Below are 23,926 nucleotides of genomic sequence, written 5' to 3' on the forward strand. Positions count from 1 at the left end.
GAGAGATAAAGATACTGTTGTCATAGTAACAATAACCATGACCTTCAGTTCTGTGGCTTAAAAAGGATAAGCATGTGATGTCATCACAGCTTTATCATGGAGAAAAAGGTCTATGCCATCATCATTTATAGCTACATTGATGATCTGAAATCAATTCTAGGATCTGTTTATCTGTCTGGATTCATTTCTGATTCTTTCATATCTTCAGTGATTTATGTCTAAATGTAGAGGATTGAATCAGTTAATACGTCTGGTTTTAGCAACAGAAAAAACATGAGAAAGTAGATTTATTTATTATTAAAACATTAAAATAAATCTGGATCTTATGTCACAAAAACTGAGACCAGTAGAACCATATTCTCTGGGATGTTTATCACTGCACTGAGGATGAAGATCTCCTGCTGCCTGAATCAAAAATAAAAGATCTTTCCTCTTCTTCAGGACAGTAACGTATCCAGGTTGGAAACGTACTAGACCGGCCGTCTGTCCTGCTTACTTGTTACTGTTGTCACAGCAGGACCTGCAGGGTATTTTCTGACTGGGTAGGATACACCTGTTCCTTCAAACGTTTTGTTCTCAGATGCAGTAAGTCTGCTTCCTGGTAAACCAATTTGCTTTTTACAATTTGTGAAGAATGCTTTTATTTTGTACTTATTTTATGAAGTAAGCCTGGTGAAATTGCTGCTGTATCATGTTTACAGCAGCTCCGCAGTCACTAAAATGTAGCAGCTCTCATCCACATGTGTGAACAAACTTCATTTTTCCTTTCATACTAAGCAAAGGGAGAGCTTTATCTCGTTCAATAAGGCTGATGAGCAGGCTTGACCTCAAAGTTACCAACAGCTTGTTGCATCTATGCCATCAAGAATGAAGCAGTTGTGCAGGAAATGGGCTCAGAACAGCAAGGTGGACAAGATAAAGACATCACCTGACTGAGTGTAATTTTATTCCAGTTTCCTGTTGTAATTTGTCACATCAGCTTCAGTGATGTACCTTTATAGAAAAACATATTGACACAGCAAGCACTTCTAACATGTACGGAAGCGTAGAGCTGTCATCCTCATAAAAAAAAAAGTTTGGGCCTTATCACATTAAAACGTGACAGATTTATTGTAAAAACATGAAATATATCATGTTATAATGTGATAAGTTTAATAGTTAAATATGAAGCTATCACGTTATAACGTGATAAGTTTATTGTAAAAACGTGAAACATATATTATAACGTGATAAGTTTTATTGTAAAAACATGAAACGTATCATGTTATAATGTGATAGTTTACTGTAAAAATGTGAAACATATCACGTTACAACATGATAAGTTTATTGTAAAAATGTGAAACATATGTTATAAAGTGATAAGATTTATTGTAAAAACGTGAAACATGTCATGTTACAATGTCATAAGTTTTATTGTAAAATCGTGAAACTATCACGTTATAACGTGAGAAGTTTATGGTAAAAACATGAAACATATGTTATAACTTGATAAGTTTTATTGTAAAACGTGAAACATATCACGTTACAACATGATAGTTTATAGTGAAAATGTGAAACATATGTTATAATGTGATAAGTTTTATTGTAAAACGTATAACATATCATGTTACAATGTGATAACGTTTATTGTAAAAACGTGAAACTATCACGTTATAACGTGATAGTTTATTGTAAAAACGTGAAACGTATCACATTATAATGTAATAGTTTATTGTAAAGCGTGAAACATATTACGTTACAACGTGATAGTTTATTGTAAAAATGTGAAACTTGTTATAACGTGATAAGTTTTGTTGTAAAAACGTGAAAAATATAATGTTATAACATGATAAGTTTATTGTAAAAATGTGAAACAGATGTTATAACATAAGTTTATTGTAAAAATGTGAAAAATATCATGTTATAACTTGACAAGTTTACTGTAAAAACATGCAACTATCACGTTATAACATAAGTTTATTGTAGAAACGTGAAAACATATCACGTTATAAGTTTAATTGTAAAACGTGAAATATTTGTTATAACATGATAAGTTTTATTGTAAAACGTGAAATATATCACGTTATAACGGGATAGATTATTGTAAAAAGGTGAAACATCACGTTATAACATAAGTTATTGTAAAAACGTGAAACATAACATTATAACATGATAAGTTTATTGTAAAAACGTGAAACATATAACGTTATAACATCATAAGTTTACTGTAAAAATGTGAAACATGTGTTATAACGTGATAAGTTTTATTGTGAAAACATGAAACATATCACGTTATAACGTGATAGTTTATTGTAAAAACGTGAAACGTATCACATTATAATGTAATAGTTTATTGTAAAGCGTGAAACATATTACGTTACAACGTGATAGTTTATTGTAAAAATGTGAAACATGTTATAACGTGATAAGTTTTATTGTAAAAACGTGAAAAATATAATGTTATAACATGATAAGTTTATTGTAAAAATGTGAAACAGATGTTATAACATGATAAGTTTATTGTAAAAATGTGAAAAATATCATGTTATAACTTGATAAGTTTACTGTAAAAACATGCAACTATCACGTTATAACATAAGTTTATTGTAGAAACATGAAAACATATCACGTTATAACATAAGTTTAATTGTAAAACGTGAAATATTTGTTATAACATGATAAGTTTTATTGTAAAACGTGAAATATATCACGTTATAACGGGATAGATTATTGTAAAAAGGTGAAACATCATGTTATAACATGAGTTATTGTAAAAACGTGAAACATATAACATTATAACATGATAAGTTTATTGTAAAAACGTGAAACATATAACGTTATAACATCATAAGTTTACTGTAAAAATGTGAAACGTGTTATAACGTGATAAGTTTTATTGTAAAAACATGAAACATATCACGTTATAACGTGATAGTGTATTGTAAAAACGTGAAACATATCTCGTTATAACGTTATAGTTTATTGTAGAAACATGAAACATATCACATTATAACGTGATAAGTTTTATTGTAAAACGTGAAATATATCACGTTATAATGGGATAGTTTATTGTAAAAAGGTGAAACATATCACGTTATAACATGATAAGTTTATTGTTAAAACGTGAAACATATAACGTTATAACATGATAAGTTTATTGTAAAAACGTGAAACATCACGTTATAATGTAATAAGTTTTATTGTAAAAACGTGAAACATATCACATTATAACATAGTTTATTGTAAAATTGTGAATTTTGTGCATATATTTAACAGCATTTACATGGTGGGTGCAATTGTCTTTGTCTGTCTCCAGCAGTAAAATCTCTGATTTGAAGGTAATTAGACACAGCGTTCCCACACAAATTACATTTCAGCCTGTGGATAAGATTCTCGCCATTTCCTCCCCCTTCAGACACATTCATCAAGAGAAATGAAAGAACAACCTGACATGGGCAGCAGTAGGGGCAGAATATGTGTGGAGCTGAACAAGGAGAAGACTGTAAATTGTCTCTTCACATTGTTGAGAAGTCAGGTTGTTTTTATACCTGTAGAGTGACATTGGAGGCACTGAGCTATAAAATTGGTAGTTGAGAGGGGGTTATTGGGGATGGAAGAAGAGGAACAACGTTATAAAATGGCCACAATAGCCACTAGGTGGTTCCCGCAGTCTGCTAACCCATGTGAAGAATCAGGAAATAGAAAAGCAGCGTGTATGCTTGTTGCGCGGGGCTCAGATGTGTTGACTATGCCCGTATGACAAGCTTCACAGTTTTTCTCAAATGCTAAAACACAAAAGCCAATCCTCTAAACCAAATGACCAGTTGTCTAAACACATTTAATAAATCTAGCCCTCATTTGCCAATATCCTAAATACACTTCACATGAAGACACAATTTACAATACACAATCCTCCGTTCTCATAAATTTAAACACAAGCTGCAAAAGAACTCACATTCTCAAATGAAAGTTCATGTGATGCAAAATGCTTGCTACGCTCTGCAATATTTGAACACAATGACCACACCTGGCGTCATTCATTACAGGAGGAGGAAGAGGAGCAGGCCAACGAGGAACAGGAAAAGGTCCAGGAGGAAGAGTAAGTCAATGTCAAACCATCATTGCAGAGGAGATGTGAGCAACAGTCATTGACCATGTCATTGTCCATGGCATGACGATGGCTGCAGCAGGACAACGAGTCCGTCCACAAACCTGACTTGGTTCACAGTGGTCACTGTCATTGCGGCATTCACAACAGGTATTGTACTCTGTTGCTTTCTTCCTCACAATACAGTATTACAAGCTTGTGAAAGTATGTATTTGTTTCATCTCAGTTGCTATTGCAAATCATGTCAGTTGACAACACATTACTTTCTTTAGAGTTGAAAGAATGCCACATAGATGTGGGAGGGTTGCAATATTTACAGCAGGACAAAACCCATAATTGTGGATGTGGTTTTTGAGAACAATCTCATCAGACTCTGGAAGAAAAGACAAAGTCATTGTTGATAATGTCAACTATGAGAACATTGATGATATCAATGTTCTTCAGCGCCAAAAGATGGGGATGAAACAGGTCTGTAGGGTTCCTTTTAAGTGGAACTCTGCATGAAACAAACACCTATATTATGAGACTGTGCAAATATACATCCATGTTCCCAGTACAGTTGGTGGAAATACTTGTTACAGTACTTCTGTTGTTGTTCTTCTGTTGTTCTGTTCTGAATGTTGTTCTGAACACCTGCTCACTCTCACACTTTCACAGAAGCTATTCCAGTTGGACGTGATGGACAGACCTCATGAGTACCTCTTCCTGGATAAGGCTGGGTTCAACATGCAGAAAAAAAGGTGAAGACACCGCAACATCATTGGCCAAAGAACCATCACTGAGGTTCCAGGCCAACAGGGAGGTAATATTATTCTTTGTGCAGCCATGGCTTCGGAGGGGCTTGTCCACCAGCATGCTGTCCTTGGGTCTTGAACCACCCAATGTCTCCTCACCTTCCTAGAGGAGCTAAGAGAAATCCTCCTGGACCACCAACACCATCCTGGGCCTGCACATCTCATTCATGTAATCATTTGGGACAATGTCTGCTCCCACAGAACAAACCAAATCAGAATGGTTCACCACCAACAGTGCCCAGTTTCTAAATGTCTGTCTGCTACCCTACTCCCCTTTCCTGAACACTACAGAAGAATGCTTCTCATCATGGAGATGGAAGGTTTGTGACAGAGAACCATACACTAGAGAGGGCCTCCTAAGGGCAATGAAGCTGGTCTGTGTTGACATCCCAGTGGAGGCCTTCCAAGAACGGATTTGCCATTTCAGGGCATTTTACCCGCAATGCTTGGCAAGGGAGAATAAAAGCCTGTGATGTGGATGAGGTGATGTGGCCCGATGCAACTCAGCGACATGATGCTGGACAGTGAATGTGGTGTGAATAAAGTAAATAAAATAAACTTCTCATAAACTGTTCACTGTGTTTTCAATTGTTTTGCTGTAGTGTGTAATTATGTTTATAGTGTTGACATTTTTGAAAGCTTCGAGCTGCTCGTTGGGTGTGAAAGTTTAAGTTTTAAAGTGAGAAGATTTGGTGGTAGCTTCAGAAAAGTGTGTTGTGTTTAGACATTGGGGAAGGTGAAGAAAACATTTGTGAAATGTGTTGAGCAGATAGACATAAAAGAAGATGTCTGCGACTGGATTTTTTCTGCGCTGATTGGAAAAATTATGAGATTGCTACAGGATTAGAAAGAAAAAGATTCTGGTGGCAGCCTTATTAACTATCATGGATAAGGAGTGGCTGACCTCACTCTGACAAGAACTATAGACACTTGCTGCTCCAGTGAACAGGCTCAAATTCAAACAAAGGAAATAGGAGGGGAACAAGAATTTGTCCTTTATACCTCCCTGAACACAGAGTTCAGGATCAAACGACAGGTATGAAGTCACATCCCACGAACACCAATCAGGACCATACAGTTGAAAGGCACCAATGCAACATGGAGCTACCAATGAAAGGCAAAGAAAAGATAAAGTCTGTCAGTTACTGTCATTACTGTGAGTCGATACATGCAAGAGGTAAATGAAATTAAATGAAAAATTCTTTATTAATCCCAAAGGGAAATTCAATATTGTAGGATATAATAATAATTACCTCCCGTGGGCTCACCATCTGCGGGAGGAGCCGTAGGGGTCGGGTGCAGTGTGAGCTGGGCGGCAGCAAGGGGCGGGGACCCTGGCGGTCCGATCCCCGGCTGCAGAAGCTGGCTCTAGGGACGTGGAATGTCACCTCTCTGGTGGGGAAGGAGCCTGAGCTTGTGCACGAGGTTGAGCGGTTCCGGCTAAATATATTGTTCCTTATATACCAACCAGAGTACTTCGTTCGCAGACTGCAGGCTTACTTGTGGTTCCTAGAGTCTCAAAGAGCCGAGCAGGAGGCAGAGCCTTTGGTTATCAGGCCCCTCTCTTATGGAATAAGCTCCCAGTTAGTGTTAGGGAAGCAGACACCCTCCCCACCTTTAAGACTAGGCTGAAGACTTATCTTTTTGATAAGTCCTATAGCTAGGGATGGTTAGCATCCCTTAGTTAAGCTGCTATAGGTTTAGACTGCTGAGGGACATTTCCTGATACACTGAGCTTCTTTCTTTTTCTCTTTATCTCTTTCTTTTACCCCCCAATAACAGTGTAGCATCATTAACATGTATGTCTCCTGTCTCAGCAGGTCTCCCTGGCCGGGAGTAGCAGTTCCTGTTGTCTGTTATCTTTCTGTCCTCTTCCCCCCACACAGCAGAGGCAGATGGCTGCCTGTCCTGAGCCGGGTTCTGCCGGAGGTTTCCTTCCTGTTAAAAGGGAGTTTTTTCCTTCCCACTGTCGCCAGTGTGCTTGCTCAGGATGGGAGATTGAGTTGGACTCAACTCAATCTGTTGGTTTCCTTATATAGGCTGTTATGAATTGGCCTTCATTATGTTTTCCCCTCTGTCTGTAAAGCGTCTTGAGATGGCATTGCCGTGATTTGACGATATATAAATAAAGTTGAATTGAATTGAATTGAATTGAATATAGTTGGACTCACCTCGACGCATGGCTTGGGCTCTGGAACCAGTACCCTCGAGAGGGGCTGGACTTTCTTCCATTCTGGAGTTGCTCATGGTGGGAGGCGCCGAGCAGGTGTGGGCATTCTCATCAGCCCCCAGCTTGGTGCCTGCACGTTGGGGTTTACCCCGGTGGATGAAAGGGTAGTTTCCCTCCGCCTCCGGGTGGGGGGACGGGTCCTGACTGTTGTCTGTGCTTATGCACCGAACAGCAGTTCAGAGTACCCACCCTTTCTGGAGTCCTTGGAGGGAGTGCTGGAGGGTGCTCCTTCTGGGGACTCCATTGTTCTGCTGGGGGACTTCAATGCTCACGTGGGCAATGACAGTGAGACCTGGAGGGGAGTGATTTGGAGGCATGGTCCAAATCACCCCCCCCCCCCCCCCCCGAACCCAAATGGTGTTATACAAGAACGAGATCTTGTATACAGGCGGCTGAAATGGGTTTCCTCCGCAGGGTGGCCGGGCTCACCCTTAGAGATAGGGTGAGGAGCTCGATCATCCGGGAGGAGATCAGAGTAGAGCCGCTGCTCCTTCGCATCGAGAGGAACCAGTTGAGGTGGCTCGGGCATCTGGTCAGGATGCCTCCTGGTGAGGTGTTCCAGGCACGTCCCTCTGGGAGGAGACCCCGGGGAAGACCCAGGACACGCTGGAGGGATTATATCTCTCGGATGGCCTGGGAACGCCTCGGGATCCCCCCCGCAGAGTTGGCAAATGTGGCTGGGGAGAGGAAAGTCTGGGCTTCCCTGCTTAGGCTGCTGCCCCCGCGACCCGACCCTGGATAAGCGGCAGAAGATGGATGGATGGATGGATAATAATAATTAATTAGAGGAGGTCTTGTTCCGGAGGCTGATGGCTGCTGGCAGGAATGATCTTCTGTATCATCAGTCTTACATCGGACCTGAAGAAGCCTCTCACTAAACACACTTTGTTGTTTCATCACTGTGTGTGCATATCTTCTATAAGTATCTCCACAACAGACTTCTAGAAGATATGCAACATCTTGGTGCAGACGTTAAACCATCTCAGCTTCCTTAAGAAGTACAGTCTGCTCTGACCTTTCTTGTAGATGTAGTCAGTGTTGCATTTCCAGTCCAGTTTGTTGTCCAGCTGAACTCCAAGATACTTGTATTCCTCCACCACCTCCACCTCCTCTCCCAGGATGGAAACAGTGCTTTGTTTATTCTTCTTCCTCCTGAAGTCAACAATCATCTCTTGTTTTGCTGCTATTTAAGATTAGATGATTGTCACCGCACCATTTAACAAACTGACTGACCAGTTCTCTGTACTCTGCTTCTTGTCCATCCCTGATACACCCCACAACTGCAGAGTCATCAGAGTATTTCTGCAGATGACAGGACTCAGAGTTGTACTGGAAGTCTGAGGTGTACAGAGTGAAGAGGAATGGCCAGAGTACAGTTCCTTGTGGTGCACCAGTGCTGCTGACCTCCATCTCAGACACACAACCTTTGCTGTGCTTTTAATACCATTCAGCCTGCTTTGTTATGTGAGAAGCTCCATAAATTCCAGGTGGATACCTCCACAACCACCTGGATCTATGACTACCTCACAAACAAACCCCAGTTTGTGAGACTGAAAGGTCTCCGGATGAGTTGGTAAATGTGGCTGGAGAGAGAGAAGTCGGGTCTTCCCTGCTTAGGCTGCTGCCCCCGCGACCCGACCCCAGATAAGCAGCGAAACGAATCCGACTTACTACTGGCAATGCGGAACCAAGCTCTGACACCTGTCGTACAGGGACCGGACAGCTCGTACAAGGGGGTCCGGTACCCCATACTCCCGGAGTACCCCCAACAGGAGCCCCCGGGGGACACGGTCGAACACCTTCTCCCGGTACACAAAGCACATGTAGGCTGGTTGGGCAAACTCCCATACCCCCTCCAGGACCCCAAAGAGGGTATAGAGCTGGTCCACTGTTCCACAACCAGGATGAAAACTACACTGTTCCTCTTCAATCCAGATATATTGACATATTGTCACAAATGACAAGATAAAATTTAATCTGTCAATAGTCATTTCAGAATTAGCTGATAATTTCACTTTTGATCCCATAGAATTGAAGTGAGGTTTTGCATCCACATCAGAGTATTTGTGGACTAAAACTACATTGGCACAGACCACCAGTGTACTGAGAGCCTGCTTATCATGCAAGCAGTGTGCATCAACATGCCTGCTGAATACTTGATTGGGAAACTCAAACACAGCATGTCTGACATGATTTACAATGACCATCCATCCAACGTTTGCAAATCATCTGGATTTAATTAAAAGGAATGAACACTGCACAAAAGTCTGTGGAGCATCAATGAAGCCCAGCCAGAGGACAAAACACACCTGGTGGGATAACACGATAAATCCTTGCACACTAATGTCAGCAGCACACACATGAACTGCAAGACATGCAGGGTAACAGGGTGACAGATCCAGAGCGGGCCTTTAACCATAGCTTCTGTCAGCTGATGCAACAAGAACCATCAAAACCTTGTTTCCTTCACCTAAACAAAAAAAAGGCACTTTTTATTTCTGGTATTTTAGAAAATAAATATGTTTTCTAATCGCTAAGTGAAGCCATGCTTAAAGAAACAGCAAAGACGAATAAACACAACAAGAAACTGCACAATACTGCATCACATGCAAATGTACTGTAAAAACCAAACACCCCTCAGGTTGATTCTACACGGATCCATAATTATCTACTATGACTGATTATTTGAGTGAGTAAATATTTGTTTGGATTTCACTTTCCCTTTCTATGGTTGTTAACATTATAGTTACACATAAAGATCGTTGTGTTCATGGATTGTATTACCCGAGAAATTCATACATTTATGAGGTCACACAAATATAATCCGTTGTTCACCACTGAGAGATCTGTTATGACAGATCCAGAAGTTCTGGTTCTTTTCCGGAGCTGATTGTCCAAAGCCGAATGCTGCATAAGCTGCTGGACATGATGGAGGTTGCATTTCGACTGCATTTCAATAGTTTTTGAAATGCAGCTGACAAAAGATCTTTTAAAAAAACAGCTTGAAAGAGTAAGCAGATTAAAAAATTTCACGTCATGTTTTTAATCTAATGTTTTCATTTCATTTCAGACCAAGTACAGCTCAAAGATCTCCATAATGACGACAAACATGGGCATAAATGTTCCCTTGCCCGGACCTGAGTTACCGGGGCCCCTCTCTGGAGCCAGGTCTGGGGGTGGGGTACGTGAGCGAGCGATTGGTGGCCGGGCCTTCGCCCATGGGGCCCGGTCGGGCTCAGCCCGAAAGGGTTACATAGGCCCCAGCACCCATGGGCTCACCATCTGCAAGAGAAGCCGTAGGGGTTGGGTGCAGTGTGAGCTGGGCGGCAGCAAGGGGTGGGGACCCAGGCGGTCCGATTCCCGGCTACAGAAGCTGACTCTTGGGATGGTGAATGTCACCTCTGGTAGAGCGGTTCCGGCTAGATATAGCTGGACTGACCTCGACACATGGCTTGGGTTCTGGACCCAGTACCCTCGAGAAGGGCTGGACCTTCTTCCACTCTGGAGTTGCTCATGGTGAGAGAGGCACGTTAGGGTTTACCCCGGTGGATGAAAGGGTAGTTTCCCTCCGCCTCCGGGTGGGGGGAAGGGTCCTCACTGTTGTCTGTGCTTATGCACCAAACAGCAGTTCAGAGTACCAACACTTTCTGGAGTCCTTGGAGGGAGTGCTGGAGGGTGCTCCTTCTGGGGACTCCATTGTTCTGCTGGAGGACTTCAACGCTCACGTGGGCAATGACAGTGAGATCTGGAGAGGAGTGATTTGGAGGGATGGTCCCCCCCCTCTGAACCCAAATGGTGTTTTGTTATTGGACTTTTGTGCTCGTCATGGATTGTCCATAACGAACACCATGTTCCAACATTAGAGTGTCCATATGTACACCTGGCATCAGGACTCCCTGGGCCGCAGTTCGATGATCGATTTTGTAGTCGTATCATCAGACCTGCGGCCACATGCCTTGGACACTCGGGTGAAGAGGGGGGCGGAGCTTCAACTGATCACCACCTGGTGGTGGGGGATCAGTTGGTGGTGGGGGATGGTGGGGGAGGAAAGCCAGTCAGATCTGGCAGGCCCAGACGTGTTGTGAGGGTCTGCTGGGAACGTCTGGCTGAGTCCCCCATCAGAGCGAGCTTCAACTCCCACCTTCAGCAGAGCTTCAACCATGTCCCGAGTGAGGCGGGGGACATTGAGTCCAAATGGGCTGTGTTCCATGCCTCTATTGTTGAGGTGGCCGGCCGGGGCTGTGGCTGTAAGGTCGTTGGTGCCTGTAGTGGCGGTAATCCCAGGACTCGTTGGTGGACACCAGCAGTGAGGGATGCCATCAAGCTGAAGAAGGAGTCCTATCGGGCCTTCTTGGCCTGTGGGACTCTGGAGGCAGCTGATGGGTACAGACAGGCTAAGCGGCATGCAGCTTCGGCTGTCGCCGAGGCAAAACCTCGGGCATGGGAGGGGTTCGGCGACTTCCGGACGGCTTCGAGGCGATTCTGGTCCACCATCCGGCGGCTCAGGAGGGGGAAGCAGTGCTCCATCAATACTGTGTACAGTGGAGGTGGGGTGCTGCTGACCTCAACTCGGGATGTTGTGGGTCGGTGGAGGGAATACTTCGAAGACCTCCTCAATGCTACCAACACGTCTTCCGATGAGGAAGCAGAGCTGGCGGACTCAGGGGTGGACTCTCCTATCTCTGGGGCTGAAGTCGCTGAGGTGGTCAAAAAGCTCCTTGGCGGCAAGGCCCCGGGGGTGGATGAGATCCGCCCGGAGTTCCTTAAGGCTCTGGATGCTGTGGGGCTGTCCTGGCTGACACGCCTCTGCAGCATCGCGTGGACATCAGGGACAGTATCGCTGGATTGGCAGACTGGGGTGGTGGTCCCCCTTTTTAAGAAGGGGGACCGGAGGGTGTGTTCCAATTACAGGGGAATCACACTCCTCAGCCTCCCTGGTAAGGTCTATTCAGGGGTCCTGGAGAGGAGGGTCCGCCGGATAGTCGATTCCAGGATTGAGGAGGAGCAGTGTGGTTGTCGTCCTGGTCGTGGAACAGTGGACCAGCTCTATACCCTCTTTGGGGTCCTGGAGGGGGCATGGGAGTTTGCCCAACCAGTCTACATGTGCTTTGTGGACCTGGAGAAGGCATTCGACCGTGTCCCCCGGGGGCTCCTGTGGGGGGTGCTCCGGGAGTACGGGGTACCGGACCCCCTTGTAAAAGCTGTCGGGTCCCTGTACGACAGGTGTCAGAGCTTGGTTCCGCATTGTAAGTCGGATTCGTTTCCTTGTGAGGGTTGGACTCCGCCAAGGCTGCCCTTTATCACCGATTCTGTTCATAACTTATATGGATAGAATTTCTAGGTGCAGCCGAGGGGTTGAGGGGATCCGGCTTGGTGGCCTCAGGATTGGGTCTCTGCTTTTTGCAGATGACGTGGTCCTGTTGGCTTCATCTGGTCGTGATCTCCAGCTCTGACTTGAGCGATTCGCGGCCGAGTGTGAAGCGGCTGCGATGAGAATCAGCACCTCCAAATCTGAGACCATGGTCCTCAGCCGGAATAGGGTGGATTGCCCTCTCCGGGTCGGGAGTCAGGTCCTGCCTCAAGTGGAGGAGTTTAAATATCTCGGGGTCTTGTTCACGAGTGAGGGAAGGATGGAGCGTGAGATCGACAGACAGACAGATCGGTGCGGCGTCTGCAGTAATGCGGACTCTGCGCCGGTCTGTCGTGGTGAAGAAGGAGCTGAGCCAGAAGGCGAAGCTCTCGATTTACCAGGTGATCTACGTTCCTACCCTCACCTATGGTCATGAGCTGTGGGTCGTGACTGAAAGAACCAGATCTCATATACAGGCGGCTGAAATGACTTTCCTCCACAGGGTAGCCGGGCTCACCCTTAGAGATAGGGTGAGGAGCTCGGTCATCCGGGAGGAGATCAGAGTAGAGCCGCTGCTCCTCCGCATCGAGAGGAACCAGTTGAGGTGGCTCGGGCATCTGGTCAGGATGCCTCCTGGACCTCCCTGGTGAGGTGTTCCAGGTACTTCCCTCTGGGAGGAGACCCCGGGGAAGACCCAGGACACGCTGAAGGGTATATATCTCTCGGCTGGCCTGGGAACACCTTGTGATCCCCCCCGCAGAGTTGGCAAATGTGGCTGGGGAGAGGGAAGTCTGGCTTCCCTGCTTAGGCTGCTGCCCCCGCGACCCGACCCCGGATAAGCAGCATCATTAACATGTATGTCTCCTGTCTCAGCAGGTCTCCCTGGCCGGGAGTAGCAGTTCCTGTTGTCTGTTGTCTTTCTGTCCTCTTCCCCCCACACAGCAGAGGCAGATGGCTGCCTGTCCTTGAGCCGGGTTCTGCCGGAGGTTTCCTTCCTGTTAAAAGGGAGTTCTTTCCTTCCCACTGTCGCCAGTGTGCTTGCTCAGGATGGGCGATTGAGTTGGACTCAACTCAATCTGTTGGTTTCCTTATATAGGCTGTTATGAATTTGCTTTCATTATGTTTTCTTCTGTGTCTGTAAAGCGTCTTGAGATGGCATTGCCGTGATTTGACGCTATATAAATAAAGCTGAATTTAATTGAATTGAATAGAAGATTGATGGATGTTTTCATTTCATGATCTCTTCCTGATGTTTCTATGAAGCACTTTAATTGCCATTTTTGAACTGTGCTGTGCAGATTCGTTCGCCCTGCTCAGTATTCATGATAAACATGTTTGTATATACCCTGCTCATGTCCAGAGAACATCCAGCTGCCTGAGTTGATCTGATAAGAAGATGCTGGTTGTATCTGTCCATGTCAAGAGAGGTGTCGCTGCCCTTCCAGATGAGCCTTTGATTATCTGCCGAGGGAGTGAAATCGATCCTGCCTTTGGTGCTTATCATAAGTCCTGGAAGTGCAGAAACTGTTTGCCAGACAAAGAAGCACATCACAACAGCTGAATTCTCTCACAGCCAACCATTGTGTCTTTAAACTGTCTCAGCCAGAGCATCCATCTGTCCCTCCAGCAGGGACAGATAAGCTATTGATATTGATCAGCCTATTGATCACCTCATTGATCAGCTGTGTGAACTTCATAACATGTAAGACTACTTTCTTCTACAATGATAGAACATGTTTAACTGGTTGAAATTAGGGCTGGGCGATATATCGAGTATACTGGAGATATCGTGGCTAGTCCTCTGTACGATATAGAAAATGCCTATATTTGTCATATTGGAGTATCCTGTTGTCACGCAGGTGTTTTTAGCTGTGGGGGGGTTTCCTCCCTCCTCCTCGACTCTGCACCGCTTTGCACAGAGAGTTAAAGCAAGCGCACCTCGTTACGTACATAACGTGAGCTACGTGCTACGTCATGAGAGGCAGCGTGGAGACACTTTCTCGCTAAATCTGGCGACTTCTTGTGAAAAGCGACAAATCTAGCAGCTTTTACAGGAGTTATTGGAGACTTTCCTGGTGTTTTGGCGACTGACTTTAAAGCGCATATTGTAAAGTTATTGTCAGAAGGAGAGTCTCTCCCCGTCCTAAAGCACTCAGTCGCTCCGGCTGCAGCTGCAGCCAGTCAGAGGAGCAGAGAGGACACCTGCACGACTCCACCTACAGTCACAATGAACAGCCAAACCCGCCACTGATCCCGCTCTGGATTACAGAGTGGGACGGAAATTACAACGTTTTTCACGTCACGCAAAAATAATTCATTCTATTTGATTACATTCACAGCCTCTGTCACTTACTCACCTCATCCACTGTGTGTGACACAAGCATATTTATCTAGCTCCTCATGTCTCTAGAAAGTACAGAAAGGAGTGGGAATCAAACCCTGAATTAAAAACTGTCTGAAGCCGTTTATTGGAGACGATACGAGGACATTCTGCCTGGATTATAAGACTGATTTCTACGCTAAACTCTGCGATTAAAAAAAATACACGACAACTCAAAAACGTATCCATAAAGCAAAGCCTTGTAATAGTTCATCATTTGAAAAGTCCCCCCTAGAGCACCTATTTTCATACGTTGCATTTATTACGTCATGCAAAGGCACTTTATTTTGTTTTAAAATTACATGTTTCTGCCACTGCTTGGACATAAATGGACATAAAACACGAGTCCCCTAATCAAAGGGACACACACACATCTATGTATACAGAGACGAAAACCACCACTGCTCTACTGCTCAGGTTCAGTTTCCTCTTCCAGCTTTACAATATCTCTGCATATTTTTCATCCATCATCATCACCTTGATTAAGAGTAACCTTGTTAAGACACTGCCAAGAGCTGCTCATGCACACTGAAGATCAACAGTAACATCTTTGTCTTTGCTTAGCTCACATCCTCCCCCTACAAAGGTGACACCAGTGTGTCTTATGCAACATGCCGGTCAAAATCCTCCAGCTCTGCATCCCAGTTCCTTCTGGGATCTTCACGTCTACGATCCATGACAGATCCTCGTTTCTTTCCTTTTACGTTAACTTTTACATTTTTACATTTTCCTTTAACATTCATACTCCCACCAGTTACAGCAGTAGCATACTATATATATAATACTTCATTATTACAGATTTTTCTGTAATTTTATGTATTAAATGCATAAAAATAAAAAACAATTAGAGAAAATTTACCTCTACTGTATAACACCAGGAAAACCTGTAACTATGAAAATATTAGTTTTTTAAAGCTAAATATTTCACAAAGAATATAATAATGCCATTTATTTGTTCATTGCAATTTTACTATTCCATTTTTAAAAATAATATAGCAGGGCATTTTTAATATTATTAAACCTGTTACTTTACGGTAAATATTCTGATGCTCATTATATTTCATATGCACAGGCTGAACATGTGGACCTGGGCCTGGATGATCCAGGTTCAGATTCCTAGAGTTGATTTCACACCTGCAAATGTCTGTAATTAAACATTAAAAAGCTCAAAGTAAAAGATTCAGTGTAAAAATGAAGGTGTAAACTAGAGGTTTATCATGGAATTATTATTATACAGTCAGATATAACACTTTTTGGAAGATCTCAGAAGGACCAGGTTTAATCCGTCTCCAGTTAGACATGAGGGGTCTAACTGGGGACCTGTAAAACCTGCTGTCGGACCGCAAGGCCCCCCCCCCCCCCCCCCGGCTAATGTTCACAATGAGCTTCACGCGCAGCTGGCCGCAGCTCGTGGCTTCATCTGCAGCACAGCTTCAGCAAACCCTGGAGCCAGACCCTGCAAGGTCTGCAGTCTGCGGGGTGGGAGCGGGATGTGCGGGATCCAGACCACCGCACGTCCCGCTTCATGTGGCAAGAACAGCTGGCCTTCAAACGCATCACAGCCTACCGCGCGCGGGGAGACATGCAGGTGCCCACCTCGTCCTGCTGCGGCTGGCTCGCTCTCTGGTTCGGCGGCTCCTTGGTGGCCGTCATGGTGAAGTCCTGGTCTGGAGAGCCGGGCTGAAGTCCTGGTCTGGAGAGCCGGGCTGAAGTCCTGGTCTGGAGAGCCGGGCTGAAGTCCTGGTCTGGAGAGCCGGGTTGAAGTCCTGGTCTGGAGAGCCGGGCTGAAGTCCTGGTCTGGAGAGCCGGGCTGAAGTCCTGGTCTGGAGAGCCGGGCTGAAGTCCTGGTCTGGAGAGCCGGGCTGGAGTCCTGGTCTGGAGAGCCGGGCTGGAGTCCTGGTCTGGAGAGCCGGGCTGGAGTCCGGCACAATCCTGCGGGTTTCAGATGAAAGAGAAACCGGGAGAAGGCCAGCTGCGGATCTGAAGCCTGATCAGTTCTGGAGGGACGGATCTGTCACGATGATGAGCAGGGCGGAGGAGGGGGGGGGGGGGGTTCTGGAGTCGGGCTGGGGGTCTGACGAGCAGTAAATACAGCGCGTGCATTTACATCCCACCGCAGTGGAGACGGACACTTTCAGCCCAAAGGAGAAAATAAAAGCGGAGTTTTTCACCTCCTGCCTGCTCCTCTCCGCTCTGTCGCTCGCTCCCCCCGTCAGCGCGAGAGGAGGAGGAGGAGCGCGCTCAAGTGGTCTTGTGATTGTTTCCTGAGAGGGGGGGGGGGGGGTGCTTTCTGGAGCCCCCAGATAAAACCCCGATAGGAGAGAATGGAGCTGGATTCTGCGTCACTGTCTGCGGTGCTGAACCTCCGCGCGCACGCGCTGCCTCACGTCGGCCATGCGCTCAGTCTGCTTCCCGAACCTAAGGCTTCCAGCCGGCCTGGAGGAGCAGCTCACACGGCCAGGAAAAGAATACTGAGCTCGGTTCTGCCCGGTTCGGGTCGGTCCAACTTGCTGCGGGGCGTTACAGAGGCGTTACAGAGACTAGTCTGACAGACGCAATTTTCAGCGAGCGCGTGCATGAGCGCACGTGTCAGCACGCGACCAGGAAGTTAAAACTGTCATAGCAACCAGAAGGATGAACTGGCATCAGCAGTGTGCCTTTGCTGGTTAACAAAAACCTGCTACTGGGGACGAGTCTAGACCAGAACCAGGACCAGGCCGGATTGGGACAAAGAGTCAGCCCGTGAATCATAAATTCATTCAGGCCACCCCTAAATTCACGCACTCGCGCGCGCGCACACATACACACACACACACACACACACACACACACACACACAGATATGGGTAAATAATCACCAAAAGATCAAATGAAATTCAAATCAAATCGGTATAAAAGCACCATGAGCACAGACCGACATGAAGCCCGATGCTTTTCAAACATCAAACACTCTAACCAGCCGGATAGAAAGTTGTCATCAATTCTTTTACGACAGAACCCGACCAATCAAATCAGTTTTTCAGCATTTACACTGGACCAATGAAACGCCCCACATGGTCACAGGTTTGCAGCTACATCTGTGTTGGACATGGGCAGATGTGGACAGATGTAGACAGTAAATGTGTACAGATGTGGATAAAAAATAAAACCACAAATAAAACCACCACCAAAGCTAGAAAAAAAAACTAATACCAAAACCTAAACCAGAACTGCAACCAGAACTTTAATTGCAACCACAAACAGAACTACAACAATAAAAAGAACAAAGACAAGAATAACAAGAATTACAAACCAAACCAAATCCAGAACTAAGGCCAGAAAGAGAATCACAAGAGACAGAACTACATAAGCAACCAGAACTGACCAGAACCAGAACTACAAACACAACAAAAACTACAGCCAGAAACAGAAAGAAAATTACAAGCACAACCAGAATTAATCTAGAACAACAACCACCAAAACCAGAAATAAAGCCACACACAGAAACAGAACTACCAACAATATTGGAATCAAAACTACAATCAGAACCAGATTTACAAGCAGAACTCCAAAAAGAAAAAAACAACAACAACCACACCTACAACCAAATGCATAAATACAAACAGAATGAGAACTAAAAGCATATCCAGAACCAGAACTACTGACAGACTAAGGGTCTAAATGAGTTTCTGTGGTGGCAAAGCCCACAACCGTGGAGGTAAAGTTCACAACCAGGCTAGAAAAGCCCACAACCAGGATAGCAAATCCCACAACCAGGATAGTGTCACAAGTGTAGTGACAAAGCCCACAAAAGAAAGAGTCCAGAGACTGGTGGGAGATGGGGGTCCCAGAGGCAATGTCCAGAAGGTCCGGCACCGGAGGATAGGATTACGAAGGCAGGCCTGAGTCTGCAGGACAGCTGGCAGGACTGCATAGCTCACTCTCTCTCTCTCCCTCTCTCTCATCTTGGCTAATTAAGTATTTGATGCTTTCTGATGCTATTTCTGGTTTACATTATTAATTTCATTTGTGCCTGATGATTTTAACCGGTGTGGTTTTTAATAAAGTGTGTTATATTTTAAGAAGTCATGGTAGCGTGATCGATCTTTAAGGAAGTGATTTGTTCCCTCTGACGAGAACTTACAGTTAGCGTATTCTGAGACTGATGGTTATCTGTTATTAGACAAATATCATTGTCATATTATGGTATTCCCTGCCTGACCGTATAACAAATTTAGGGAAGGGTGGTGCCCCGAGATCATCCGCTTGTCTAAGGACACAGCGAATTAATAATTAAAACACACACTATCACATTGGATCTCAGGTTAACATTAATGATAATATGCTACAACCTCCACAAACCTCTTGGCTGCTCCCAGCTGCACGTGAATGGGGTAGTGACCGGCCGTAAAATCAATAAAGTCCTTGGTTGCTTTATGGTCTACCAGGAACTCCATCTCTGCTGGGTCCATGTCTGGCTGGATCACTATGTCACGAGGGGCGGTGAGGAAGGTGAAGGAGTGGACCCAAATGCAAAGATGAGGGAACTGGGATGCAGGTTGAAGACGGATTTTAATCTTAACAGAGGCAATCAGGGGACTTACAACAAAGTACAACAAAATGATCCAGCAACTAAGAACTGAAACTTAGGGGTATAAAAACAGTGGGGAACCAAACAAGAAACAGGTGTACGGAATGAACTGAAACAAGACCCGGTGAACAGGAAATCAATAAAGCTAAACAACAAACAGGAGAACCAAACAGGAAAAACTACAAAATAAAACAGGAAACCTGAATCTAAGGCACAGCACAAACCACATCATGACACTTACAAACACGGTTCACCATTGACGCATGATCACACGTGCACATTCAGACGTGCACGTCCAGAAAGGCACTCCTCTTTTCCTTTGCCTTTTACTGAATGTTTCTGAAATTTATGTGTTGTCAGGTTCGCTGCAGGCATGTTTACGTGTGTTTTTGCGTATCATTGTGTATCCTGTAGTACCATAGTACTGCAACAGTTGTGTGTGTGTGTGTGTGTGTGTGTGTGTGTGTGTGTGTGTGCACTGTGATTATGGCAGCTTAGACAAATGTTTTCTTCACACTTTAATTCTGTGCCTTTCTCTTTTTTCTTTCTTTTTTCTCTCCCCTCCCCTGCCAGGTTCAGCATAGTCATGTCAGGACTGATGATTACAGTAAAAATTTTAAAACTATTCAGACGATTAAGGATTTGGCTACAATGCCAAATCCTTAATCAATCAATCATTTTAGAATTTATTTTTGCAAAAAGAGTTTTGTCATACTGCAAAAAGCATCTGTCTGAAAACTTACCATTTGTAAATGTGCAGAATGAACCTGCATGGCTGTAAAAGGTTTGCATTTGCAAACTTCCTGTCCACAGATGTGCAGCACACAATTGAAGTAAAGTTTGGTCAGTATTTTTACTTCTATATGATTCCTGTCTTCCTGTCAGCATCTGTAACAGGAGCAGGAGCAAGGCTTGTAGTGCGCGTGTCAGCGGCGTGGACCAGAGCTGGATGTGGCCTGATCCATGCTGAGCTACAAGTGATGAGTAATACTTTGTTTTTTATTTAAAGAGGATTTCATGGTCCCATTAAAACCCTTCTGCACTATGAATGTCATGCTGGCGGTTCGCAGGCTCAGAACTGATGAACCATCGTGCCTTGACATTATCAAACCCCCATCAATCTGGTGAAGAGCCCTAGCATGCAACCATACAGAACTTACTGATACGAAAGGTTAAAAAAGCAGACAGGACAACATCACGCTGCCTTTACTCATCATCGCTGGGCACTGAAAATGCCAACAAAGTCACAAACCAATGTTGCAAATGGATGCCAAGTGGGCTGCGTCCGCCTGCTGGCAATACTGGGTGCTGGACTATTAATAAACCAAATCATCAGGGACTGAAATGGGATATGGATCCAGGACCCCATGTTACCCTATGCAGTGGCAAAAACATCAACAGACCCCAACTATTGTGTGTCATTTTTGCAAACTGACCGAACAGAAAGTGATGTCTGTCAACCAGCCCCCATTAACCAACCCTGTTCCTCCTTTCATCACTTTTCTTTATTTTTCTTCTATTCAATGTGATTCCTTTTGTTTTGTTTACATTTCCAGTATAAAAAGGCAAAAATACCAGACAGTAAATATATATTTTAACCTGTATCACATCAGACTGAACCTCTCTTTAGTCTGCTATTTTATTCAAGTGATTTCACCAGATATCATGCAGCATTGTGGTTCCAGTTGAGGTCTTCACCCTGGATTGCAGAGCCAGCAGCAGAAACATCTCTCACTGCACTGGACAACGGGATGGAGATGACATTCTTTGCTTTAATCGAAGGTTTGGAAACAAGGTGACCACAAAGGCTGATGTAAAACCAAAAGAAAAACAACCCATTTGATGTTCTAGAAAGCTGGATTTTCTCTATTGGAAGTACCTTCAGGGTTTTCTGTACTACAATGCTGGTTCACGTCTTACCAAAGTAAATCACCATGGTAACTTCTGTTGAATGGCTAACTGATTCTCAAGCAGGTTACATTCTTGATAAGAGATCGAGTGTAAAAGTGCCTCCTCATGACCAGTCAGTTCTCTTGGAAATGCAGAGAACATGTACTTGTGTTGTTAAATGAGATTAAGAAATCAAATATTAATGATAAGAGTGAAATAAATGTAACTTGTAACTAACTGAATGTGTGCCAGTTAAAAACCACCTCTTTAAAAAGAAAATAATAATAAATCCTTCCAGCAGTGCTCCTCCAGCACCGGGGACACAAGACTGAAATATCCAATGTTGTGGCCATCACAAGTATTTCAGTTTTCTCCATCAACTGCAGCATTTCACTCCCGATAAGCTCCACAGAGCAGCGGCTCCTCTGGACGCTCCACGTTGCAGTCATGAAGGAAAACACTCCACAGAAGCATTGTGGGTATGCCGAGGATAAAGGATGCAAAAACAGCCGGTTTGGTGTCTTTGTTCCTTTAAGCAAGATGGACAACACAACAGGAGCTCTTTTCTCTGCATTTTCCTTCTGCCGTGGTCGAGTCACACCGTACTCTTCATACAGTTCATCATGTCCACCTCCCCCTGATCTGTAGGGCCTGAGCAGCATCACTAAGCTGGGAGAACTCGCTCTTCAGTACCAAATACGCAATCTTCTTCTGATTGCTGTTGTCTGTGAAGTAATTTTTCCAGATAGGTGCGTGCAGTTTTGTAGAAGTTGGAAAAATCCTGTTTGATTGTAGCTGTCTTTTGCTCAGGAAGCTGTTGGGCGGTTGCACTGGTTTCCACTGGTCTCCATTCTACAGAGGAATCCATTCGTCATCGTTTGCCTTGAGAGTGAGCATCAAGTCATATATTCCACAGACGGTCCCGCCTTGTCCTTCCAACAGCAGCACAACATCATGGAAGATCTTCCGCATGTTGTTGAGGTGCCCCAACAACATGCCCTTCATTATCTTGATCTATTCTGAATCGCTGCCTCAGAGCTTTTAGTCACTGATTCTCCCCCAGTGACAAGAAGCAGCTCTTGATTGCTGCCCAGCTGCCATGTAGCCTCTGGACAGGAGGCCACAGACTTGGCCATCTTGTTGGTACATGTCTCTGTATTACATGGTATCTTCCTCCACAACGGATAACTCTGTGTTCCTCTGTAGGCTAAGCAGACACTGAGAATATTTTGTCCACTATAATATCAGTGTTCAGCCCATCTCCAGCATACTTTACAGTGTGTACTATGTGAGCCATACAATTTGCCTTAATAATCCCACTGTTAACTGTGTTTAGCTTCTGAAAAACAGAATGGTTTTTCCCATAGTTTACACTCACTATGTCAGCAGCATGTACAGGAATCCCGTCCAGCTGCAGGCCATTATCCTCAAACCTACTTCTGTTGATGGACAGTAGCAGCCGACTCACTGCTGTCCTCATAAATATCCTGGAGCTTGCTTTTCAAACCCATTTCTGGTGTCCAGTACCTCAGTGGGGACACTTTGGTTGTGCCATGATTAGATGCATCTGAAGCAACTGAAAAAAAATGGCATGTGGGCCTTTTAGTCACTTGGGAACCAACAGTGTTGTTAGATCTCTCTAACAGATCTCTGCAGATGCAGGTGCAGCACATCTGTCACCATGGATGCTGCCTTTGTACGACCACATGACATTTTCTCTGCCATTTCTGAGTCTGGGAACATGACTGATGTCTTACTTCCACAGTCTGACTGGGAGCGTTGCACACTGGTCAACACGTGTAATTTCAGTAGCTGGTATTTTGTTTTAGAGTCTTGTTTTAGCTTTATCAGGAACACCTCCACTGACTGGGAAGCCTCCCTCTGACTAGCTCGTTTTTTGTGCCGTTTCACATATTTGCTGCCGTGTGACACGGAAAAACAACTGACAAACATCACAAAGACCCTGTCAGTCTCTGGAAGAGGTTTAACCAGGAACATCTGCTTTCCCAGTCTTTGTTGAAACAACACTTTTCTTCTTTACTGCGCTCGTCTCCCTGTCCTCCATGTTTATTTATTTATTTTAGTGGGTGTCATCTGGGATGCACCGGTGCATCCCAGATGGGCATGAAGTTCTGCCTCTTAGTTTGATTGACATTATTGTAAATCCAATCAGCAGGCGGGGTGACGTGTGAAAGCCAGTTTTGTTTTTATTTATTTTTCCTTCACAAAAGTCAAGCCTGGTTGTAGCAATGTGGGACAGCATGCTGTTTTTTGGGATGTGTGAAAAGTAACAGAAATGCAGGACAAAACGTGACGTAGCAAAGTGGAAGATGTGGGTTTATGTCAGAAAGGTATCGGAATTGTTTTAACATAAATTAATAAATCAGGCCTAAAGTGGTCAACTTAACGAAACTATAATCAAAGAAGTTGTAACAGAAGTAACTCAAACAAAATTAAACAAACTGACCAAACAAATGACACACAAGGGGAAACTTAAAGAGTGACTGATCAGCCCAAACAAAAACAGACAAAGGGGGTAACACACAAAAACCTAACTAAATGAACAAGAGAAAACCCTAAATTCCCCCTCCCATTTCTGCCACAGGTCTGGTCCAATTAGCTGGC

The 23,926-nt window shown here is 44.4% G+C and overlaps 1 protein-coding gene across 1 annotated transcript in view; it reads right to left on the reverse strand.

Annotated features, from left to right (window-relative positions):
• The window catches only part of LOC306766203 (inactive dipeptidyl peptidase 10-like), a gene marked incomplete at both ends in the record, with an annotated part of 307,548 nt that extends 291,054 nt beyond the window's left edge, over positions 1–16,494 (reverse strand). Inside the window, one exon of the mRNA XM_079253836.1 lies at positions 16,438–16,494. Within this exon, the coding sequence (XP_079109962.1) occupies positions 16,438–16,494 (57 nt within the window). The remainder of the gene's footprint in view (positions 1–16,437) is intronic.
• Positions 16,495–23,926: the final 7,432 nt, after the last annotated feature.

Source organism: Telmatherina bonti, assembly GCF_933228915.1.
Source record: "Telmatherina bonti genome assembly, chromosome: 15".
In the NCBI taxonomy this organism is placed as follows: Eukaryota; Metazoa; Chordata; class Actinopteri; order Atheriniformes; family Telmatherinidae; genus Telmatherina; species Telmatherina bonti.